Source organism: Trichophyton benhamiae (assembly GCF_000151125.1).
Source record: "Trichophyton benhamiae CBS 112371 chromosome Unknown Abenha-G-c-322p01.r1, whole genome shotgun sequence".
Taxonomy (NCBI): domain Eukaryota; kingdom Fungi; phylum Ascomycota; class Eurotiomycetes; order Onygenales; family Arthrodermataceae; genus Trichophyton; species Trichophyton benhamiae.
In genome coordinates this window covers 869,802-888,820 of record NW_003315110.1, presented here as the reverse complement: position 1 = coordinate 888,820, position 19,019 = coordinate 869,802, and the positions used below count along the sequence as shown (strand labels likewise).

The following is a 19,019-nucleotide window of genomic DNA, read 5'->3' as shown; positions in this document are numbered from 1 at the left end:
CGCGAAGTCGAGGGTCGTGGAGTCCGAGTACTCGGTATGCGGCCAGTCGACCTCCTGCGGCGTCCAGTCCTGCTCGGCCTCGCCTTCACCTGCAAGTCACCTTGCGTCAGCTTTTCTTGTGTCTTCTAGCCCTGCTCCCATCCAGGCGGCGGCTCCTTTGCGGGGAGATGGAGATGGAGATATAATTATACCGACCTTCGAGGTAAGCGGCCAAGGGCGAATCTTCATAAACACAGGCCTCCATGGTCCCGCCACATCTTCCTCTTTCACGGCCTCTTCGCTAGTCGGTCAACTTATATTGTATTATTGGGATAAGTCAGATTTTATAAAACTCATGTCCGTGGGCGCCAGGAACGCAGGCCTGATGAAGGTTGGGAGTCGCCACAGGCTCGTAAAGTGCGCGAGGTTGCATCCAAAAATATAGCTCTCTCGGGAAAATCCCCACGAGGCGAGGCGAAGGACGCCCCCTATTTTCTACCGCAGAGCAAGAGCAACTGGTCCCTGAAAGACGCCCCAGCGCTAACTCTACAGCGTACGGAGTACCCAGGCGTTAGTTAAGCATTAACATGGCTCTTTTCCCCCTTTACTTTGCTACGTTACTACGCAAACTGGGTCCTCACTCCTGGCGAAAGGCGACAAGTTTGCCATCCAGGTACAGGGACTGGACAGCATCCTTATATGCCTATTTTACACGTGGATTCACTAGCTGAACAAGGTTCAAAAGCTCCGAAACGACAATAGATCTCTCGATGGGTTTAAACTTCGATCTCTGGTTGGGATTTTGATATTCGAATGGGAAGATACGAAGAAGCGAGATTCTTTGCCTCTTGTTCTTTGCTTCTTCTCGTTTCTGCTTTTTTTTGCCTTTCTGTTCCTGATCTGCGTGGGTTCCTTGGAAGGGGCCCTGTTTGTTGCCTCTCTGCTGGCGGCGGTCTCGAGTCTCGGGGCTGTGGAGGCCATGGATATCCCTGGCTCAGTATCCAGACGGCACTCCATTGATAGCTCGTTGTCGACGCATATCCGTACGCTCAGCCGGAGATGAGGGTGAAACAACCATGTAGCGTCGACGATCATCCAACACGTAACGGAACACGCTGGTGAGGTTGACTGGTTGCTCCGATTTGGCACGGAGTTAGGCCTATGCTAATTATATATCGATGGAGCGTGGTGCTTCGATTGATGGCTCCTGAAAAGGACCAACTAGTTAGTTACTCGCATAGACCGCAGTGAGGCGATCTCCCGTGCATATTCTGGCCAGTGCGTCGGGAGATTTCATCATAGTCGTCTTGGATACGGAGTCGTGTGACGGCAACGGCTTTGTGGAATGAAGGTGTTGATACCAAAATTTAAGAACACGCATTGGACGATCCAAGATGTGTGTATCATCAAAACGTTAGCCTAACATCTATTTAAAGTATTCCGCTTGCTTCAAAAGTGCCGCTCTGCAGCGAAGAATTGGCAGCTTCATTCTCTCCACTCATATATAGACAACTGTGTGGTCAGCCGGTCGTGCAGGTCCTCCATGCTACGATCATTGATAACACCTCCGACAGCTGTAACTCCACGTCGAGTATAGCTACGAATCAGTTTAGCAACCTTGTCCTTGCCCTTCTCCACAGCGACCTCAAGGGCAGTTTGACCCTGTGCATTTTTCAGTTCTAGATTTGGCCGAGCCCTCAGCAACTGCGCCGCAGTCTTGTGTGACCCGTTCAAGGCTGCTAGATGCAACGCCGTGGATCCGTCGTTTCTCTGTATATTCACATCAATACCAGCAGCTAGCAGCTGAGTTGCCCCGTTGGGCCTATCGTGTTGGGCAAAAATGTGCAGGGCAGACTGATTGGAGGAGTCTAGGTGTGAAAGGTTTGCCCCTTGCTCAAGCAGATACAGTATAGGATATGGGCTTGGATCAAACTCGGAAGGAGGGTCGTCCGCATTTTCACAGGCGTAGGCCCAGAATAACGGGGTCTTGTTCTCTAGATCGGTGTCATTGACACTGGCTCCCAGGTCGATTAGAGCATCCATAGAGAACACCGACCCGCCCTTAGCTGCCCAGTGAAGAGGTGTGCCACCGTTCGCACATCGTACTGATATACCAGCACCTCCAGTGACAATAGGTTCAATCAAATTATACCGTCCATTCAGAGCAATGGCATGCAAGGGAGTGAGACGGTCCCTGGTCGCGGTATCAGTAAGACTAACACCAGCTTTGAGAAGGCCCTTCAATACTCTGACGTTCACATCTTCGGTCTCTTCGCTGTCGGCAACATGGGAATCACCATCTTCCCGCCCTTGCTGGTTTATATTTACAACCTCCTGGGCGGTAAAGTCTCCATCTTCATCGTCTGTGTCTTCCCAGGCGTCCTCATCCTCTGGAGTCATGTCTGTCTTAGCTAGCCAGTGCAAAGCATTCTCCCCAAACGGACCTCTGGCATTCGCCTGAATCCCCTTAGTCTCCAGAAGGAACAACACTATTTCCCCATACCCTCGCGGCATAGCCTGTAGAATCAAGGGGCATTTAGAATCAGGAGGGTCTATCTCCCTGCCTCTTTCATGGTATATCCCAACCAGCGTCTTCACAGCGGCCAGCTTCCGCTTGGTGACTGCACATACAAGCGGTGTAATGCCGTCCTCATCCCTTGCAAATGGGTCAATCTCATCACCGTGAACAAGGAGCCTTTTCAACACGGTATCACCGCACCCGGCAGAGGCAGCAAGATGAAGCAGATTCACGCCGGTACTAGCACATACAGACCCCGGCGGTGAGACAAGCCCAACCCCCCGTTCCAGCATCGGAAGCACATATTCATCATCCTGGGTTAAGATGCACTCCTCTAGAATCGCTCGGTCCACCAGAACAAGGCTAAAATCAACATCCTTTTCAAGCGTCTTAAGGAAAAGGTCCCGCTTTTTCATATCAGCTGCATAGGAAAGGGTAATTATGCGGGCTCTTGGTAGCAGGATAGTTGCGAGCTTTCGTGACGCGAGGGCCACAGCGAAGCTATCCTGGGGGCTTAGGTTATCACATATCTGCAGTATCAACTCTGTGGGGAGGCCGTCGAACCGCCCCATCTTCAACTTGTCTGCCTGGACACCGGGCTCCTGGTGGTTTCTTCTCTATCACAAAATACTGCGCGGGCAGCCACAAAAAGAAAAACGAGGGATGTTTTGGAGAGCATCCGCCGCCAAGACACATCACAACACGGTCAGGCCCTGTCCTATTATTAGCTAGCAAATATATATACTGGATTTCCAGGTAATTTCTTTCTCTCAGGCAGCAGATATTATTCTATATATTTAGGTATATATAGTCCAACCCTCTCCGCCAATTATCCAGATGTTCCCTCGAAGACTAGAAGTACAAAAAGAGATAGACAATAGCCCCTGCGTCCAAGTTTTGTGGTACATGGAAATAGTAGATATGTATATACTGAGGGATGGAGTCGTTGGAGAAGGGTGAGGGTGCGTTTACACACTCCCTATAAACATTATACATTAAATAAAATAAATCACATTCTGGGTTCAAATAACAACCACGCGGTGGTAACTCAGGGCCCGGATAAGCGTCTCTTCTGGTCAGTATAAATACATAGTTGAAAAAATTGCTACTTTTGCTTCGATGGCATAAGTCTGGCGGGGAGTCTTCGAGAAAGGAGTTGTACATCCGCAAAGGAATTCGAAAGGGCAGGCAAAAGCAGCCACGCGGGAGAGCTAAAATTGGTTCGCCTCCGGCAAATAGCGATGGTAACAGTCGAATTTCCCGGGGCTTAATCCTATCATCCCAAATAAGTTAGTATATATTGATTGCCTGGGAAGAACTAGGAACGGTGACATACCACAGCAGTTGATTTTGTTTTGTTTAGGAAAAGAAGAAAATCGCGGAAGGCCGCATTGAAAGTCATCTCATCAAAGAGGGTTTGGTTTAGCAAACCGAGGCCAATGGCTTTAGATTTTATGGGTAATTCCACCACCAGCCTCAGATGCTAGCTCAAACCCCCGTCAACGTACTGCTGTACTCTCAGCAGGAGGATTTAAGAAGCACAAGAGTGACTTCGGGTCCATATTGTATATCGGATGATGTTACGTGGCCCTCGTCTTATCTGCTATAGGGACCAAAGCGAGGCCTCCCAAGCTTCTCGTAACGAAACATTCTCCAGAAGAGGTATATATATTGTAGAAGAACTACTCGGCATCCTCATCCGAGTGTTCAACTAATGGGGCTCATGTCCTAACCTGACATCCATGACCGCTCATATATTCAAGTTGCGTCATAGGATGAATATAAATACGGGAGGCCAGTCATCCGTGGGGTGAATAGTGTAAATACAGAGAATACTCTCCAGCCTGTTGATTAAGATGTGTTAGAATGGGATAATCTATCAAACAACAATACGGAGAGAGATGGACACGCATGGGCCACTTGACTTGTTCATACCTGAGGAAAGAAAGGCAAATCGCCATCGAGCCAACGCCGGAAGCCTGGGTCGAATAGATCACCTAATTCCATGGCTCGAGTATCAGGTCTCGTAGTAATATCTAGCTAGTTGCATTATCCGCGGCCTGGGGCTGTAAGGCTGGGAGGCCAGGTGTACCGCAACTCAAAGGCAAGATAATTGGACCGTTGCGGCGGTGACAATGATGTTTCGAATCGACCCGAGTAGTGTCCAGCGCCTCTTGAGCTCGGCCGGCACGGGAATCGATCGACACCTCTCGCAGCGGTCAGCTTGGCTGAGGGCTCATGACCTTCAACCCTCCAGCTGGAGTTTGTCTGCGAGGCGAACGTTGGAAAGGGAGAAAGAGGAAGACGTTTTCGCCACGCAAGGGGGGGGCAAAGGGAAGCTGACTCAGCAACCTTATCCAGAAGTGCCTGTTGCCCCTGGAGACCGCAAAGGGTAAACAAGGATGCGGGTGCTGGAGCTGGACTGCAGAAGACCACCGCCAACTTCACTCCGGCAGCGTTGGATTCCGCTTCGTCGTGTTATGGGAAAGGTGTTTCGTCCGGACGGGAATATACGAGAAATACATAAGGGCTGTTCGGCTGTTGAAAAAGGATTGCTCGGGTTGAGCTATGGGGGACGTGTTGATTTGATGCAGAGGATATACGAACTATAGAAGACTCCCGGCTTTTTCATGGGCAAAATAAAACACCATGGAATACCAGTATCTTGACGCAACGCCGTGTCCGGTTACATGGAAACGAAATGATGCCAAAATTCCCATATTTGAGGACATCCTCGACTCCTATGATGATACGGCAGAGATTGATTTCATGGCCGAGCTTGGATCTCTCAACTCGTTTGCTAGGGAGAAACCCCGTCGTGCCAAAAAGGCGACTACGTTTAAGATCCATGAAGACTCCGGCAGCTCGGCCGCCAGCAATGGCGGACAGAAGCCACTATACAGGGAATCCTCCATGTTCTCACAACCAGCACAGCGATTTCCACGGTCGGCATTCAAAGCTCCAGCTGGGGAGAACTCATCACCAAAGGTGCCCGTGAAGAAGCAACAGGATGACTTCAAAGAAAATAGCTCAGGGGAAAGCCCTACGAGTCTGAAATTTCCCCATGGTATGCAGAAGCCAGTGAAAGAACAGAAGATGAAGAAAGCCGGTCGTACCAAACGAGATAAAAGGCGAAACACAATATATATTCCGCCAGATGATGATACCACAATGGCTACCATCTTTATGGATGCATTTAGCCCTTTAAAAACACAAGATTTTGGCTGCCAGGAACTCGGTTATATTGAGACTCAGATCTTGAAGAAGCGGCAACAACAAAAGGCGATATCCCCAATTCGTCAACGTCAGCCATTAGAGGCCCCAAAGAGGATTATGCAGGAATTGGTAGACCAACCTGATGTCATGGGGAAGAATACAGGAAAGGAAAACGTGCCTCCTGGGAAATCTGAGAGCGGCATTGCTGAGGTGGCTGGAAAGAAAGATGTTTTGGCGGAGGCTTCAACTCAACCGATGAAGTCTAGATCGGTGAACAGTCCTCGGCCTAGGGCTTCACTATCGAAACAAAAACAATCTGTATCAAAGTCATCAGCATTAAGGGCTACACATAGCCAGAGTTCCGCGCGGCGGACAGCTCTTACGAGCAGCCGGAGTCCTCGAACCTCGCCAGCAACGAAACAACGAAAAGAATATCTGCCTTTAAACAATACTTTACTAATTAATCCCATTTCGAAACGAAAACCGCCATCTGAGCTACTACCTACTCTACCCCTGGCTCCAAAAATAGAAATCAAGCACCCAGCACTCCATGCAAACCTTGCGGACCCCTTGATTCACGAGGAGACTTGGCTATCTCACCAAGAAGTGGTCATTACACAACTTGTAAACACTCTCCTTGATACAGCAAATGGACAATGCAACACGCAAGGCCAAGATTGCCTAAAACAGCAACTGTTCGACATATACCAAGACACTTACTTTTCGCTGCTTTCCAAGCGTGTACAAGCATCCCTTCTCTACGGGGATTTGCGTGTCACGGAAGACTCTAGTGGCAGAAGACGCCGACTGACAACCGATGCGCGCATCCGTCGCACATTCACGAAATTCTGGACCGATACGTATGATATCGTTGCCCTCCAGACAGCGGCGGAGGTTGTCATTGGAAGAGAAGTAGGCTACAACCACCATGGCGGAAACATTTCGGCCTCCCCGCAAATATTTATTAGCCAGGATGAAAAGGGGACCAGACGAGCTGTCGAATCGTTTCTCGATGCCATGCTGATAAGGAATGAGGATATGAGTCAAGAAAATTCTAGCAAGTCCAGTGTTGGTGATAGCGGTGACGTGGTCAAGGGATATCACAGAACTGCCCTTCGAAGCATAATGATAATTGCCCTTTTGGACAAGGCAAGGGTGGCTCCCGATACAGCGTTACCGCGCAGTCTTTTCAAACCAGACTCGGCATACACATCATCAGCAGCAGCGATGCGGGCTCTGGGACCGGTACTTCTTCACCCGCAGACAGACTTCACCCGACCACTAGCTCGTCTGGATTGCTCCTTGATGTACAAGCAACATCCAATTGCAGAATATAACTACCACATCGATAATATTGCAGTCGATATTAGAGATGGAGTTATTCTTGCTCGGTTGACTGAATTGCTTCTCCTCGAGCATTTCCCTGAGAGGTTTCACGCAAAAGATAAAGAGATATGGCCATTATCAGGCCAGCTGAAGATGCCGTGTATCAGCCGTGCAACGAAAGTCCACAATGCGCGTATCTCACTATCTGCGTTGACAAAGGACTTCCCGAGCATCGGGTCTACTATCACTAGTATCAAGCCAGAAGATATCGTGGACGGGTATCGAGAAAAGACCATAGCCTTGCTTTGGGTAATAGTTGGCAAATGGGGCCTTTCAACTCTGGTCGACTGGGATGATCTCAAGAGTGAGATAGCCCGACTGGAGAAGAAGCTCGGTAGGCTTTCCCGGAAGCAAAGGAGTCTTCCTCCATACCATGTGCAAACAACCACGACAGACACGGCAGCTTATCATTGGGGTCTACTCCACCGTTGGGCATCATGTCTAGCAAGACTGAAAGGTTTGGAGGTTTCAAACCTGACCACAAGCCTAGCTGATGGACATGTATTCATGAGTATCCTGGATGAATATGAACACTTCATCCGCCCCGGCAGTCATAGTGTCAAAGCCGATAAGGAAACGTCAGCTACAGCATCAGCGACAACTAAGACCCCAACATCCTCGACTGATAATAAATCAGCCTTGAGAAGACGTCTGCTCTCACTCGGATGTAGTAGTCAATTCGGTACGTTCCCGGCGTCTAATTTCCTTTTTTACCCCTTTTTTTTTATATTATATTTTCGTCACTGTTGATAATATGGGTACTTACAAAATAATTGGCGGGTTAGTGGCACTTATATCCCCGCGATCAACATCGCCTTCATCGTCAGTCTTGCTATCAGCTGCAGCACAGACATCTGTATCATCATGCACCCACTCCCGCACCACCACCGTCGCCGCCAGCAGCGAGGAAGCCTCCAATCTCACAGCACTTGCATTTCTGAGTTCCCGACTCCTCTCGGCATCTAAATACGGTCGGGCAGCGGTGACGATCCAACGCGCATGGCGTCATATGCTTGCCACCAGGCCTGTCATTGAACTAAACTAAGGGGGTAGGCCTCCGGGACTTAACGTCCGCATCCGCTTTTCATCGAAACTTGCCAAAGTCAAGAAGCATGCGGGGAAACTAGCGATGCTTAATCGTGGGATAAGCTGCCTGTTCATCTGATTGAACGGGTGTCTTGGGTGTGATGTTGGAGTACGGGAAGGTTTCAGATGGGGGTCAATATATGTTTCTTTTTTCCTCCCGTCTCTTCATGTCTGAGATGAATATGGGGTAAGAATACATAAATTGAGTATTGAATATCTTGTTCCAGGGATCGGGAGCATGGTTAATTAACACTTGTTTTAACTTACCTATGGAGTACTTGGAACATGTATATGAGTACAGCCTAGATATGCGGTGTATGGGTTAGACGTACTCCTTTAGAGCTGAAGTGGTTTAAATCCTAACATCCCTTCCTTTGCATGTGCTTCTTACGGGTCTACCGGTGAGAAGGTGCACAACAGATAGCAAGCTTCTTTCCTTCCCTTACCTTTTCTTTTTCACATCCCTATAACTATTATATTACCACCTTTGTTCTTTTTTTGGCTGTCGGTGATTTTGTTTTGTTTTGTTTGTTTTTCCTTGTCCTTCGGAAATCTGTCCGTGTCTTTTAAGGATTCGGCACTTGCCATCACCTTGATTACCCTGCCAATTGCCATGGCTGCTGCCATGGCCCATCCCATCGCGATACGGACTTGTATGCCTTACGCAGCCATCTCTGAGCGATTGGTGAGAGGCTGTGGTCAGCCAAGTGAAGCACCTGAATGCATCTCAGCCTTGGCTGTATGTTGATCCGGTGGTTGACAGGCAGAGGATATTCCCGCATCGCTCTGTTCCTCCGTCCAAATCGGCGGCGGGCGCAGGGCACGCAAGAGTAAGCAGGCTGACTGAACAGCCGACACGTGATGGCATGGGGGCTCTTGACGCTGGCCCAATAAGAAGGATAAGAAGATATGAAACTGGCGTTGTTGATCTGCAGGAGACCATGCGCATTGACGTTGGGAAGTTGCTCCTTCGAGGGACAGTAGCCAGAGATGTATGGAGATGGGGAACGCCGACGATATATAATTGATGACAAGTGCCGAATTACCCTCTTAATTTGGGAGGGGGGACGAATCGAACAAGCTATTTGTTGGCTGTATTTATACGAAGTTGTCTGATCGGGGGAAGTCCACCCGGACGTTCAGATGGCGAGCCGCGTTTCGAAAAGGAAAAGAAAAAGGGCGGTTTCTTCTGTTTCCTCGCTTTGCTTATTCGGCTGGTCCTGGTTTCTTGCTTCTTCTCCCTTTCTGTTGCTTCTTCGCTTCTGCAGTGTTCCCCAACTCCTGGTTCAATAAGAGATGGCATGTTCGGATATAACTGCTGTACACACACTAGTGCATCTGCCACACCGACTAATCAGCATCCTCCGGTTTCAACAATCGGTCTTCCGAGGTCCCTAGTGTTGATGGAATATGTAAGGATGGAGTACGGAGTATGGACATACAATAATAATAATATATGCGTAGTCGTATGTAACACCCCGCACCATCGAAGCGCATCCATAGCGCGCGGAAAGGCCCTCTCTCTGGCATACCATTATTAGAGTATCATATACTCCGTACAGAATGCTCCATATATACGCTCATCTGGGTGTCCATCACAGGTAATTGACTGGATACGTTAATTAAAAATCACAGGTGTTCTCGTGGTTCCACATGGCCGCCCCATCAAACCGCAAAAAGACAAGATGGCCAAGGGACATCAGGCCGTCGATGAGACGGGGAAGCCAAGGAGAGTTTCGCAGTTGTTCACTCTGCATATTGTGCATGCTGTTCTCCATCGGAAAAAGCAAGCCAGGGCCAAGCAGCACATCAGATTGAAGACAAGACGGGGCCAAGGCGCACGTAGCAGCATGATTCCTGGCTGTCTTCGCAATCAGCCAGCGTCCTGCAAGCGTAATAAATAATAACAATAAACAGAGGTGCAGCAGTAGCGGTAGCGGCAGGAGTAAGTAGTAGCGTCGTGTAAGTCTATCTGCCCTCTGCTGTCTGTCTCCAGCCCTTGTCTATTGATGGAGCAGGCGTAGGGATCAAGCTTCCCAACCGGAAGGGCGCACAGCAAGCCCCGGCGACCATGTCCGTCAGGTCAAGCCAGGATGTCCCCATCACTGCATCGTCATCGAGCCGTCCCCAGTTTTCCTAAGCGAACGAGAGGACGACGGGGAATTGCTTCCTCTCTTTGGCGTATCGAGTGACCTTGACGGACTCCAGCGTGGAAGCCAGGACTGCACGGCCTGATCAGCGTCGTTATATGCCTGTACGTTATACAAGGTCAGAACTCGCCTTTAACCCATCACATTCGCCATCACCAGCGCCAGCATCGGCATCGACAACATCGGCATCAAAGAAACATCGACATCAATATCAATATCATCAATATCATCGTCACCGCCAGCGAGTTCATCGCCAACTTCGTCTCCGTCATCGACTTCGACTTCGACATCAACGCCGCCTCGCCCAAAGAGGAAAAGCGCCCCGCTAGCCTTTCTCGGAATCTTCTTGCTTCCTCCGCGAACTTTTTTCTTTTTCCTTTTTCTTTTTTTTCTTCCTTTTTTTCGCTTTTTTTCTTCTTTTTTTCTCTCGCACTTCAACTTCTTCTTCCTCCTCGACTTCAACCTCCAACACTTCACCACCACCAACCACCACCACCACCACCACTGCCAGCCAACCACCAGCCGGCGACGACGACAGCTCAGAGAAAAGAAAAAGAAGCTCTTCGGACAGCATCTCGGATCAGCAGCGAGAGAAGGCCGTCGGCTTGCCGTTGCACGTTGCTTCTTTCGCCGCACACGTCTACTTAAGCAACCGACCTGGTCCCTTACAGCAACAAGCATTTCACAACCTCAATCTCGACTCCAACCTCGAACCCCCCCTAGGGCAGCGCCACAGACCGGCGGACGGAGATACAGACCGAGACACAGACACAGTCACAGTCAGTCAGGATCGAGAGGCAGGAAGACAGATAGCGAGTTCCACGCCGGCGGAGTCTAGGCCCTTGTATCACCATTTCAGGCAGGGCAAAACACCGGACGACACCAGCTTCACTTCACCACTTCACCTCCTGCTGGCCACCGCATAGCTGCTGTCTCGGCGGCAAGACGCCTGCTTGGCGCGTTCTTGACCCTTCCTTCAACTCCTTGGCCGGCTTCTCCCTCGTCTCCCGAGCATCGACGCCCCTGTACATCATGGTGGTTCACTTATGACACCACGTTTGTCCTGATGGACATTTGCGTCTCGCACCTTTTCACTACTTAAACTGATCACCACCGCCGGTAGGGATTATCTACCTTTCACCGGCCATCACCTTCAGCTTTCAACTTCGCACCAGAAGAAGTATTACTACGATTTTTATACCTCTACTACTTTTTTCTCCTTACGTTGGCTTTTTGATTTTTGAACTCGCAATCATATTCTTCTCCTCTTTTTTACTTCTTGCTCGAAGAAAAAGAAGAAGAAAGACAGACACCATCATGCCTATCATATCACAGACGCCAAATATGGCTCCAACCGACGAAGAAGAGGCCGCTGCAGAGTGTGACGAGCCTCCAGGGTGTCGAGCCCGTGTTAGCACCGTCCGATCCCATTCCCACGAACACGCTCCGACCGCTAGCAACAAGACCACCGTCAGCATCAGCAACTCCAGGCCCAAAGTCTCAAAGGAGTCACTCCTCACTCGAGCTCTGCTCAGCAGCCCCGAGCTCTCCCCGACTGACCGTGCGGCCTCCGGCATTACCTGGAGAAGCGTACCTGCATTCTCTATCAACCCTAACCATAGCGGTCCTTCGACAGCCGAACTCACCAGTGACGGTGAACTGACCACTCCTCCTCGATCGACTACTCCCTCACCGCCTCCTCCCACACAGTTCACACGTCCTCCGTGGGTGGCAGCTGAGCCACCTTCCAAACCCGTCTCTCCTGTCGATGAACATGAGTTGAAGCTGGAAGCTAACCTGGGCCGTAAGCGATGCATTACCTTTGCCTGTGCCAATAAGATTGACCCTGTCGACCATACCCAGAGCGATCCCGTGGCTGCCGATCCTCCTAAGCGCAAATCGACCATCAAGTTTGCATGTCCAGCCAGACCCCGGGACACCGATGTTGATATCAAGAACCAGAAACAATCTACAAGCAAGCCTTCTGCTGGTATTCGGGGAAGCCGATCACCTGCGCCAATGAGTCTACAATCCAGGTACCAGGCCAGATCCCTCGAAGTATCCCAAACACCGGGAATTAAACCTACTGAACCTGCACCCGCGACTGGTTCGTTGAAGGTGACTGGGCTCGGAAAGTTTGAGTTATCGGACGCCACCCGTTTCCAGGAATTTGGAAGCTCTCTGGAAGACGAAGATTGGCTAAACGAATCGTCTGATTACAAGCATAAGATGACTGTGGACGATTGCATGCGGAAAGAGAATGTTATCCGCAAGCTGGGTGAGGAAGTTGAGGCTGAGGCACAGGAAGAGGCTGAGGAGGCTGAGAATGATGAGGACGATGACGAGAACGACGACGATGACGATGAGAACAATGATGATGACGAGGACGACGAGGATGATGAGGAGGAGGATGAGGATGAAGACGATGAAGATGATGGGAACCAAGACTTGTCTGACGACGGCAATGAGACAGACAATGAAGCAGGATTCGGCTCCTCGGACGACGACGATGGGGAATCGGACTACGCATTCTGGACTCCCACTACTACAGCAGCCACCTCGCACTCCGATATCACTGTCATGCCACCGCCGATGAAATGGAAGGAGTCTCACGGATCCGTCGAGTCTCTCGCTAGCCCCGGTCCGCTAGACACGGTTCCTCCATTCGAGCCGAAGCGTGCTGCTGCGGCCAAGGAGAAGAAGTCGAAGTCTACAGCTCCCAGCCTTCCTGATAGCACTGACTTTGTCTGTGGCACCCTGGACGAAGACAGGTCCATTGAAGTCGCCTACATCTCTCGAATGGAAGAGCGGCGACGCCAGAAACACATCCCCATCCCTCAGGACATCGATCCCAGCTTCCCTACCTCCGACATCGAGGACGAAGACGATGAAGATGCAGACGATGATGTGTCTGCCAACCCAACAGCTGCTCGTAAGCAAAAGGCTGACGATGACGATGCTGTCGAGCCCCCTCGTGGACGTCGATCTAGCCGAACCACCATCGAGAAGACCTCGAAGGCAGCAGCACACTCTCCTCGCAGACTGTTTGGGCACTCTCCTCGTCGCCTCCGCTCCCCTCCACCACCTGGTCGACTACGCTCTCCGCCTCCCTCTCGCCGCACATCTCTCATCAATCCTCCGAATCTAGGTGCAGGTCCTACGGCAAAGAAAATAGCTGTTGCTCTTGCTCAACGACCAAACCGCACCCGGACTTCTTCTCTTCCACGAACTCCCAACCCTTTCTTTGCCCGTGGCTACTCATCCAACATCTACAAACGCACCTCCCGCTCTCCATCCCCCGGCCAAAAGGCATCTACCAAAACCAAATCCAGTTCTACTCACACCCGAGGACCAATCGACATCGTTGCCGGTCTTGAGAAGAAGAGACAAAAGCGGAAAGAAAAGTTCTGGCGTCAACACTGCCGCCGTGCTGCAAAGGACCAAATCCACTCTCGTGAAAAGATGGTCCCGGGCCGAGGCGCAGAGCGTATGAAGGAACTTGGCATCGAAGTCGCGGAGAGATTCAGAGCCTATGGTGTTGGCGTCAACGGTGGAAACGGACCAAAACTCGTCCTTTCGATATAAACACCTCAACATTCTATCTATCTCGCTATTAACTCGCTACTACCCACACTACGTCACGCCACTGGCACGGGCGTAGACAAACGAACTATTAACGACCTACCAAAAGTTAAGAGGTGTTCCCCCCATTGTCCTTTTTTATCTCCCTCTCTAGTCTCCCTTCCTCGAAGACAAGAATTGATTTCTTCTCACCTTTCCCTTTGACTATTTCATATTCTATTTATACTCCATGCTGGATGCTTGATTATTTTTCCTATTGCGCAGATCGCAGTGAATACAGCTTCATGATATCCTGGCTTGACTTGACTTCGCTTGACTGTTTCAGCTAGCATTTGTTTATCCTTTTTCATTTCCCTTTTTTCTTCCCTTTCTTATTCTTTCTATCCTTCTTCATGTCAATATTTTTATCTTTTTAACTCTAACTATTTCCATTCCTCCTTTTCTTCTACTTTTTCTTTCATATTCTTATCTGTCTCACTCTGTTCGATCTTCTTCTCTATCCTTTCCCTCTGTACATACCTATACCTGTCCTTTAGTCCTTTTCGCTCATTGTACCTGAGACTCTGGAGTTGAATCCTCCCAGCTGGGGTTGGTCCTCTGTTTTTAAATTGCATCTTTCATACTAGACTAGGCCGGGGAGGGGGTCTCCTTTCTATGCTACTCTGATACTACATCTTATGCCATGATAACGACTGAATGAAATGAACCAAATCAATAAATCAACAAGTACCTGCTCCGTGTCTGCCACTCGCCATCTGCCATCTGTCATCATCGACTTTCCATTCCGTCGCCCCAAAGGTAGTCTCCGTCATTTTGCCTTGACGTGGTTGTTAGGTTATAGCGCCTCCACGTGACCAGGCCTTTTTCTTAACACCTCTGCATGATGACGTGATATCAAACCTTGTCCTCTATAACTAACTATTAGAACTACATCCTGTGCAAAACAAAGAAAACTATGTATGTCTTCTGCAGCCAAATACCAGCCCTTTACTAAGTCCTTCACCTTTGATATTTATCTTCTTACTCACGACGTCTGCCCTCGGTCAACAGCAGGCTTCTATTAGCTAGTCACCCTGTACTACTCATCAGCATAACAGATAAGATAGTCTGGACGTTTACAACAACCACGAAGATATAGGCTCCGGCATCACGATATCATCCTCCAGTTCTATTCTCTTAGGAATATTCGAACAAATACGGTTTCTTGTGCAGATAGACCCATCTCTATTGAGTATCTGACAACAATGGGAAGCGTCACCGGCCCAACGCGCTCTCTACGGAGCAACACAAAATTTCCAGCCGAAGAACCGTCTGCTCAGAAGTTGTTCAACAACATTCGAAATGAGATTTTAAACACAAACCACTCTACTGATCTGACTTTCCAAAATATTTCTCCTTCTGCCGGATTCCAAATTGCAACATCATTTTCAGAGGATCCCGAGATTGAAAGGGCGCTTCCTCGGTACGTTACCAAAAGCAGCCACCACAAGAAGATTTGAAACAACTTCTAAACATTATTCTAGCATTTCGTATAACCCTTTAACCAAAGTTCTGACTGCCCGAGTTATGCCGACTACAGTCCATGACTGCCACCAAGAGTGGCTTTCAAAAGAGCTGCGCGGTATGGTTACGGCTGGATTCTTGACGGAAGCAGAAATAGATGAACTAAGACTCCGCGTTGGAACGAGTATGATGCACCTATTCAGCTTTTATTTCACCTTTCTTTCCTTTTTGAAGTTCAATTTGATTGACATTCTCTTATTAGCTTTTACTGGTTTTGCGGCACCATATACCTCCGCTGTAAAAGAGCCTGATGCGTGTATCCTTCCGGACTCATTGCCTCTACCAACTATTGCTGTCGAGTCAGGCTGGTCGGAGTCTTGGCCACGGTTGGAGGCTGACAAGGATCTTTGGCTTATCGGAGGCACAGCCGTTGAGCTAGTGTTCTTAATTCGATGGACCAAGATAAGTAATGGCCGTGTAAAAGGAGATTTGCACGTTCATGGAAGGGATCTTGCTGGGAATGTTGTCTTACTACAGACTGAGGTATGTGACTGCTATATTTGATTTGAGAATATATTTTACAGCCACTAATAAGTACTAGGAAATCTTTCCTGCACCAGCAAATAATACAAACCAGGTGATTCCCATATCAAGAAGGCAACTCTTTGGCAGTTGCATCTTTCCCAATAGAAACCCGGCGGATACATATAATCTCTCTATTACGAACTTCCGCAGAATGGCAGACGGGCCTATTAGGTTTATGGGTTTTACTCCAGCCTAGCCCCCTCCCTCCTGAATTTATCTACATCTATGTACCCAAAAAAGCAATCGGTCATGCCCTTCCTCCCACTCTTCATAAACAAAAGCTTGCTCCCTTATGAATTATTAATGTCGCAATGCTGTTACCTTCATCATGGTTCTTACCCTCTGTGATATAAGCAATGTACGAATACCGTCTCCATAATCTGCAATGAGGAATGGCACTCAACGTAAAGTTTGGGCATCTTTGCAATCAAGAAGTTGCGTGTTTATTCTCTGATAATAATTTCCTACATGGCCACTAAATTATCAAAAATTTGGATTTCTTCTGTGGACTCGAACAGATGGTTAATCACCTCCTATTTAATTTCTTAGAGAAATAATCTCCCCTAAGCTTCTTCTAATTATAGGTAAATACTATAGATTAGAAGAATATAAGGCTAGATAGAGGATTTTTTTAAAGCTAGAGTATAATATTATTTGACGTGGGTTGTTATGTTATAGCGCCCCCACGTGACCAGGCCTTTTTCTTAACACCTCTGCCGTATTAAATAAACTACCAAAAGACCAAAAAGAAACAATCCAACTTCGAGTTTCTTCCCTGCAGCAGCTTCGCGCATCTCGTACCGCACACCACCGCACCCCTATCGCATTGCAACACGCTTCACTCAACTGACACTTCACTGCCGCTGCTCAAGGGACGTCCGCTGGCCCAGCTACTGCTGTAAGAACAGAGCAGACACACGCCTCCACGCCAGAAAGCTTCCTATTTTTCTTCGCACTACACCCTTCCACTCTCACGCACAAAACGCATTCAATACCACTTCTACCTCGCACTGAGAGAGCTTCCCGCAGCCCACCATGTGGATTATCAACTGGTGTATGTACTCTGTCTTGCATTTTGAGCCTTTTTAAACCCCGTTATATCTTTCCTTGTTTTCATGAGGCCCCGCGGCACACCGAAGCGCATGCAACCTGTCAGAACACCTGTGAACACGTAGACTCGAGAAGGCTAACATTTTAAATCCCTCGACGGATTCTAGTCTACGATGTCCTCGCCTCGCTCGGCCTGCTCAACAAGCATGCCAAACTACTGTTCCTCGGCCTCGATAATGCTGGAAAGACCACTCTTCTGCACATGTTGAAGAACGACCGGGTTGCTCTCATGCAGCCTACCTCACACCCAAGTGCGTTTTTTTTCTCAACCCTCGCTCACACCACATATAAGTAGATTGCAATAAAACCCCCAGGCTAACGCCATACTACGTAAAACAGCCTCTGAAGAGCTGGCTATCGGCAACAACAGATTCACCACCTTCGATTTGGGCGGTCACTTGCAGGCCCGTCGCCTGTGGAGAGACTACTTCCCCGAAGTCAACGGCATCGTCTTCCTAGTCGATTCGATGGACGTGGAGCGTTTCCCCGAAGCCAAAGCCGAGCTCGACGCTCTTCTCAACATGGAAGATCTAGCCAAGGTCCCGTTCCTCGTTCTCGGAAATAAAATCGACCATCCCTCCGCTGTCTCCGAGGACCAGCTCAGAGCTGCTCTGGGTCTGTATCAGACCACTGGCAAGGGCAAGGTGCCGTTGGAGGGAATCAGGCCCATCGAGCTGTTTATGTGCAGTGTCGTGATGAGACAGGGTAAGTTCATGATCTGCCTACCCACACACAACTCGGTTAAACGCTACGAAGCTTGGGCCAATGCTAAGGACCTTGTTCGGGAATATTTAGGCTACGGTGAAGGTATCCGATGGATGTCGCAATACGTCTAAATGTCGCAAACCAGTTTCACAACAACAACAACACCACCACCACTGACTACACCACCACTGACTACGCTTATCTAAAATGGGAATGAACCGTCGATGCATGTATTCTCCTTTTATTTTCTTGTTGTATCATGCTAGCAACTTACTTCACCAGAGCATGAACGACGGTGAGCGAGTACGTAGGTGCGCCTAATCACCCGCCTGCCCACTCAACTCACTCACTCACTTGGCCGTACTCCCTTCTCACTACAACACACACCCAGTCCTTTACCCCCCGATCCCGTCCAATGCCTCTAATTAATTCTCTACCTATTATGAATCCATCCAGCAAATCATAGCTTCTTTTGACGATTTATTTTATTTCTCTTTTATTTTCTTTCTATCCTTTTTCTACTTGGATTATTTCTCTCGTGTTCAAAGACATAGCTACAGATAAATAGGCTCGCGGCTCTCTTATACACTTTCATAAAGCAAAACCCCAGCCAGATTGGTTTGGACAGATATTATGATCTGCTACGTAAGGAAGATAAGTTGAGGACGGGTCAAATGTATATTATTCGATGGGATCATTAGACAACAACACAACAGTAGACAGGAGACAGGTATAACATATTGAAAGTGAGCAAGGAGATACAACAAAAAAAGGGAAAGGGGACACACATCACACCACTCCCGGCTATGCCTTTTCTCCAACCAAGAACGAGCGAGCAAGTAAAGTGGAAAACCAGGTAAGAAGGGGGTAGGTAGGTAGGTAGGGAAATGAAATATCGACGTCGACGCCGTTTGGAAAAGATGCAGAGCAACTGGTGTAAAAGGAACTGGGAAGAGGAAAAGGAAGAGGGAAAAGGGCAGGGGGGCCTAGCAAGCAAAGCAGAGAGCAGCAAGAGAAGAAGTGAATTATCCACGCTACTAGCTACTGATATACTGGAGCCGATAACTACCAACTTCTTTCCTTAAGCCACCTCAAGAAGACAAAAAAATCAGAGATGTCATTAAGTTGCCATGCCATGCCATGCCATGCCACCACCTGCCTGGGAGGGACGAGAGGGGGGAGGAGGAGAAACCACAGAG

The 19,019-nt window shown here is 48.9% G+C and overlaps 6 protein-coding genes across 6 annotated transcripts; 4 read left to right on the top strand and 2 right to left on the bottom strand.

The window, feature by feature from the left end:
- Positions 1-1,464: 1,464 nt before the first annotated feature.
- Positions 1,465-3,069, bottom strand: ARB_06133 (uncharacterized protein; the record flags this gene model as incomplete). Its single annotated transcript, XM_003015775.1, has 1 exon — positions 1,465-3,069. The coding sequence occupies one exon, from the start codon at positions 3,067-3,069 to the stop codon at positions 1,465-1,467; it is 1,605 nt and encodes a 534-aa protein (XP_003015821.1).
- Positions 3,070-5,146: 2,077 nt separating this feature from the next.
- On the top strand, positions 5,147-8,144 carry ARB_06132 (calmodulin-binding protein Sha1, putative; the record flags this gene model as incomplete). Its single annotated transcript, XM_003015774.1, has 2 exons — positions 5,147-7,781; positions 7,927-8,144. 2 exons carry the CDS (start codon positions 5,147-5,149, stop codon positions 8,142-8,144), a joined length of 2,853 nt encoding a protein of 950 aa, XP_003015820.1.
- Positions 8,145-10,467: 2,323 nt separating this feature from the next.
- ARB_06131 (uncharacterized protein) lies at positions 10,468-10,909 on the bottom strand (the record flags this gene model as incomplete). Its single annotated transcript, XM_003015773.1, has 2 exons — positions 10,468-10,740; positions 10,769-10,909. The coding sequence occupies 2 exons, from the start codon at positions 10,907-10,909 to the stop codon at positions 10,468-10,470; spliced, it is 414 nt and encodes a 137-aa protein (XP_003015819.1).
- A 743-nt stretch (positions 10,910-11,652) lies between these two features.
- On the top strand, positions 11,653-13,920 carry ARB_06130 (uncharacterized protein; the record flags this gene model as incomplete). The annotated part of the gene is made up of 1 exon (XM_003015772.1): positions 11,653-13,920. The coding sequence occupies one exon, from the start codon at positions 11,653-11,655 to the stop codon at positions 13,918-13,920; it is 2,268 nt and encodes a 755-aa protein (XP_003015818.1).
- Positions 13,921-15,161: 1,241 nt separating this feature from the next.
- On the top strand, positions 15,162-15,984 carry ARB_06129 (uncharacterized protein; the record flags this gene model as incomplete). The annotated part of the gene is made up of 2 exons (XM_003015771.1): positions 15,162-15,379; positions 15,441-15,984. The coding sequence occupies 2 exons, from the start codon at positions 15,162-15,164 to the stop codon at positions 15,982-15,984; spliced, it is 762 nt and encodes a 253-aa protein (XP_003015817.1).
- Positions 15,985-17,040: 1,056 nt separating this feature from the next.
- ARB_06128 (uncharacterized protein) lies at positions 17,041-17,951 on the top strand (the record flags this gene model as incomplete). The annotated part of the gene is made up of 3 exons (XM_003015770.1): positions 17,041-17,059; positions 17,223-17,366; positions 17,455-17,951. The coding sequence occupies 3 exons, from the start codon at positions 17,041-17,043 to the stop codon at positions 17,949-17,951; spliced, it is 660 nt and encodes a 219-aa protein (XP_003015816.1).
- Between the last annotated feature and the right edge of the window lie 1,068 nt (positions 17,952-19,019).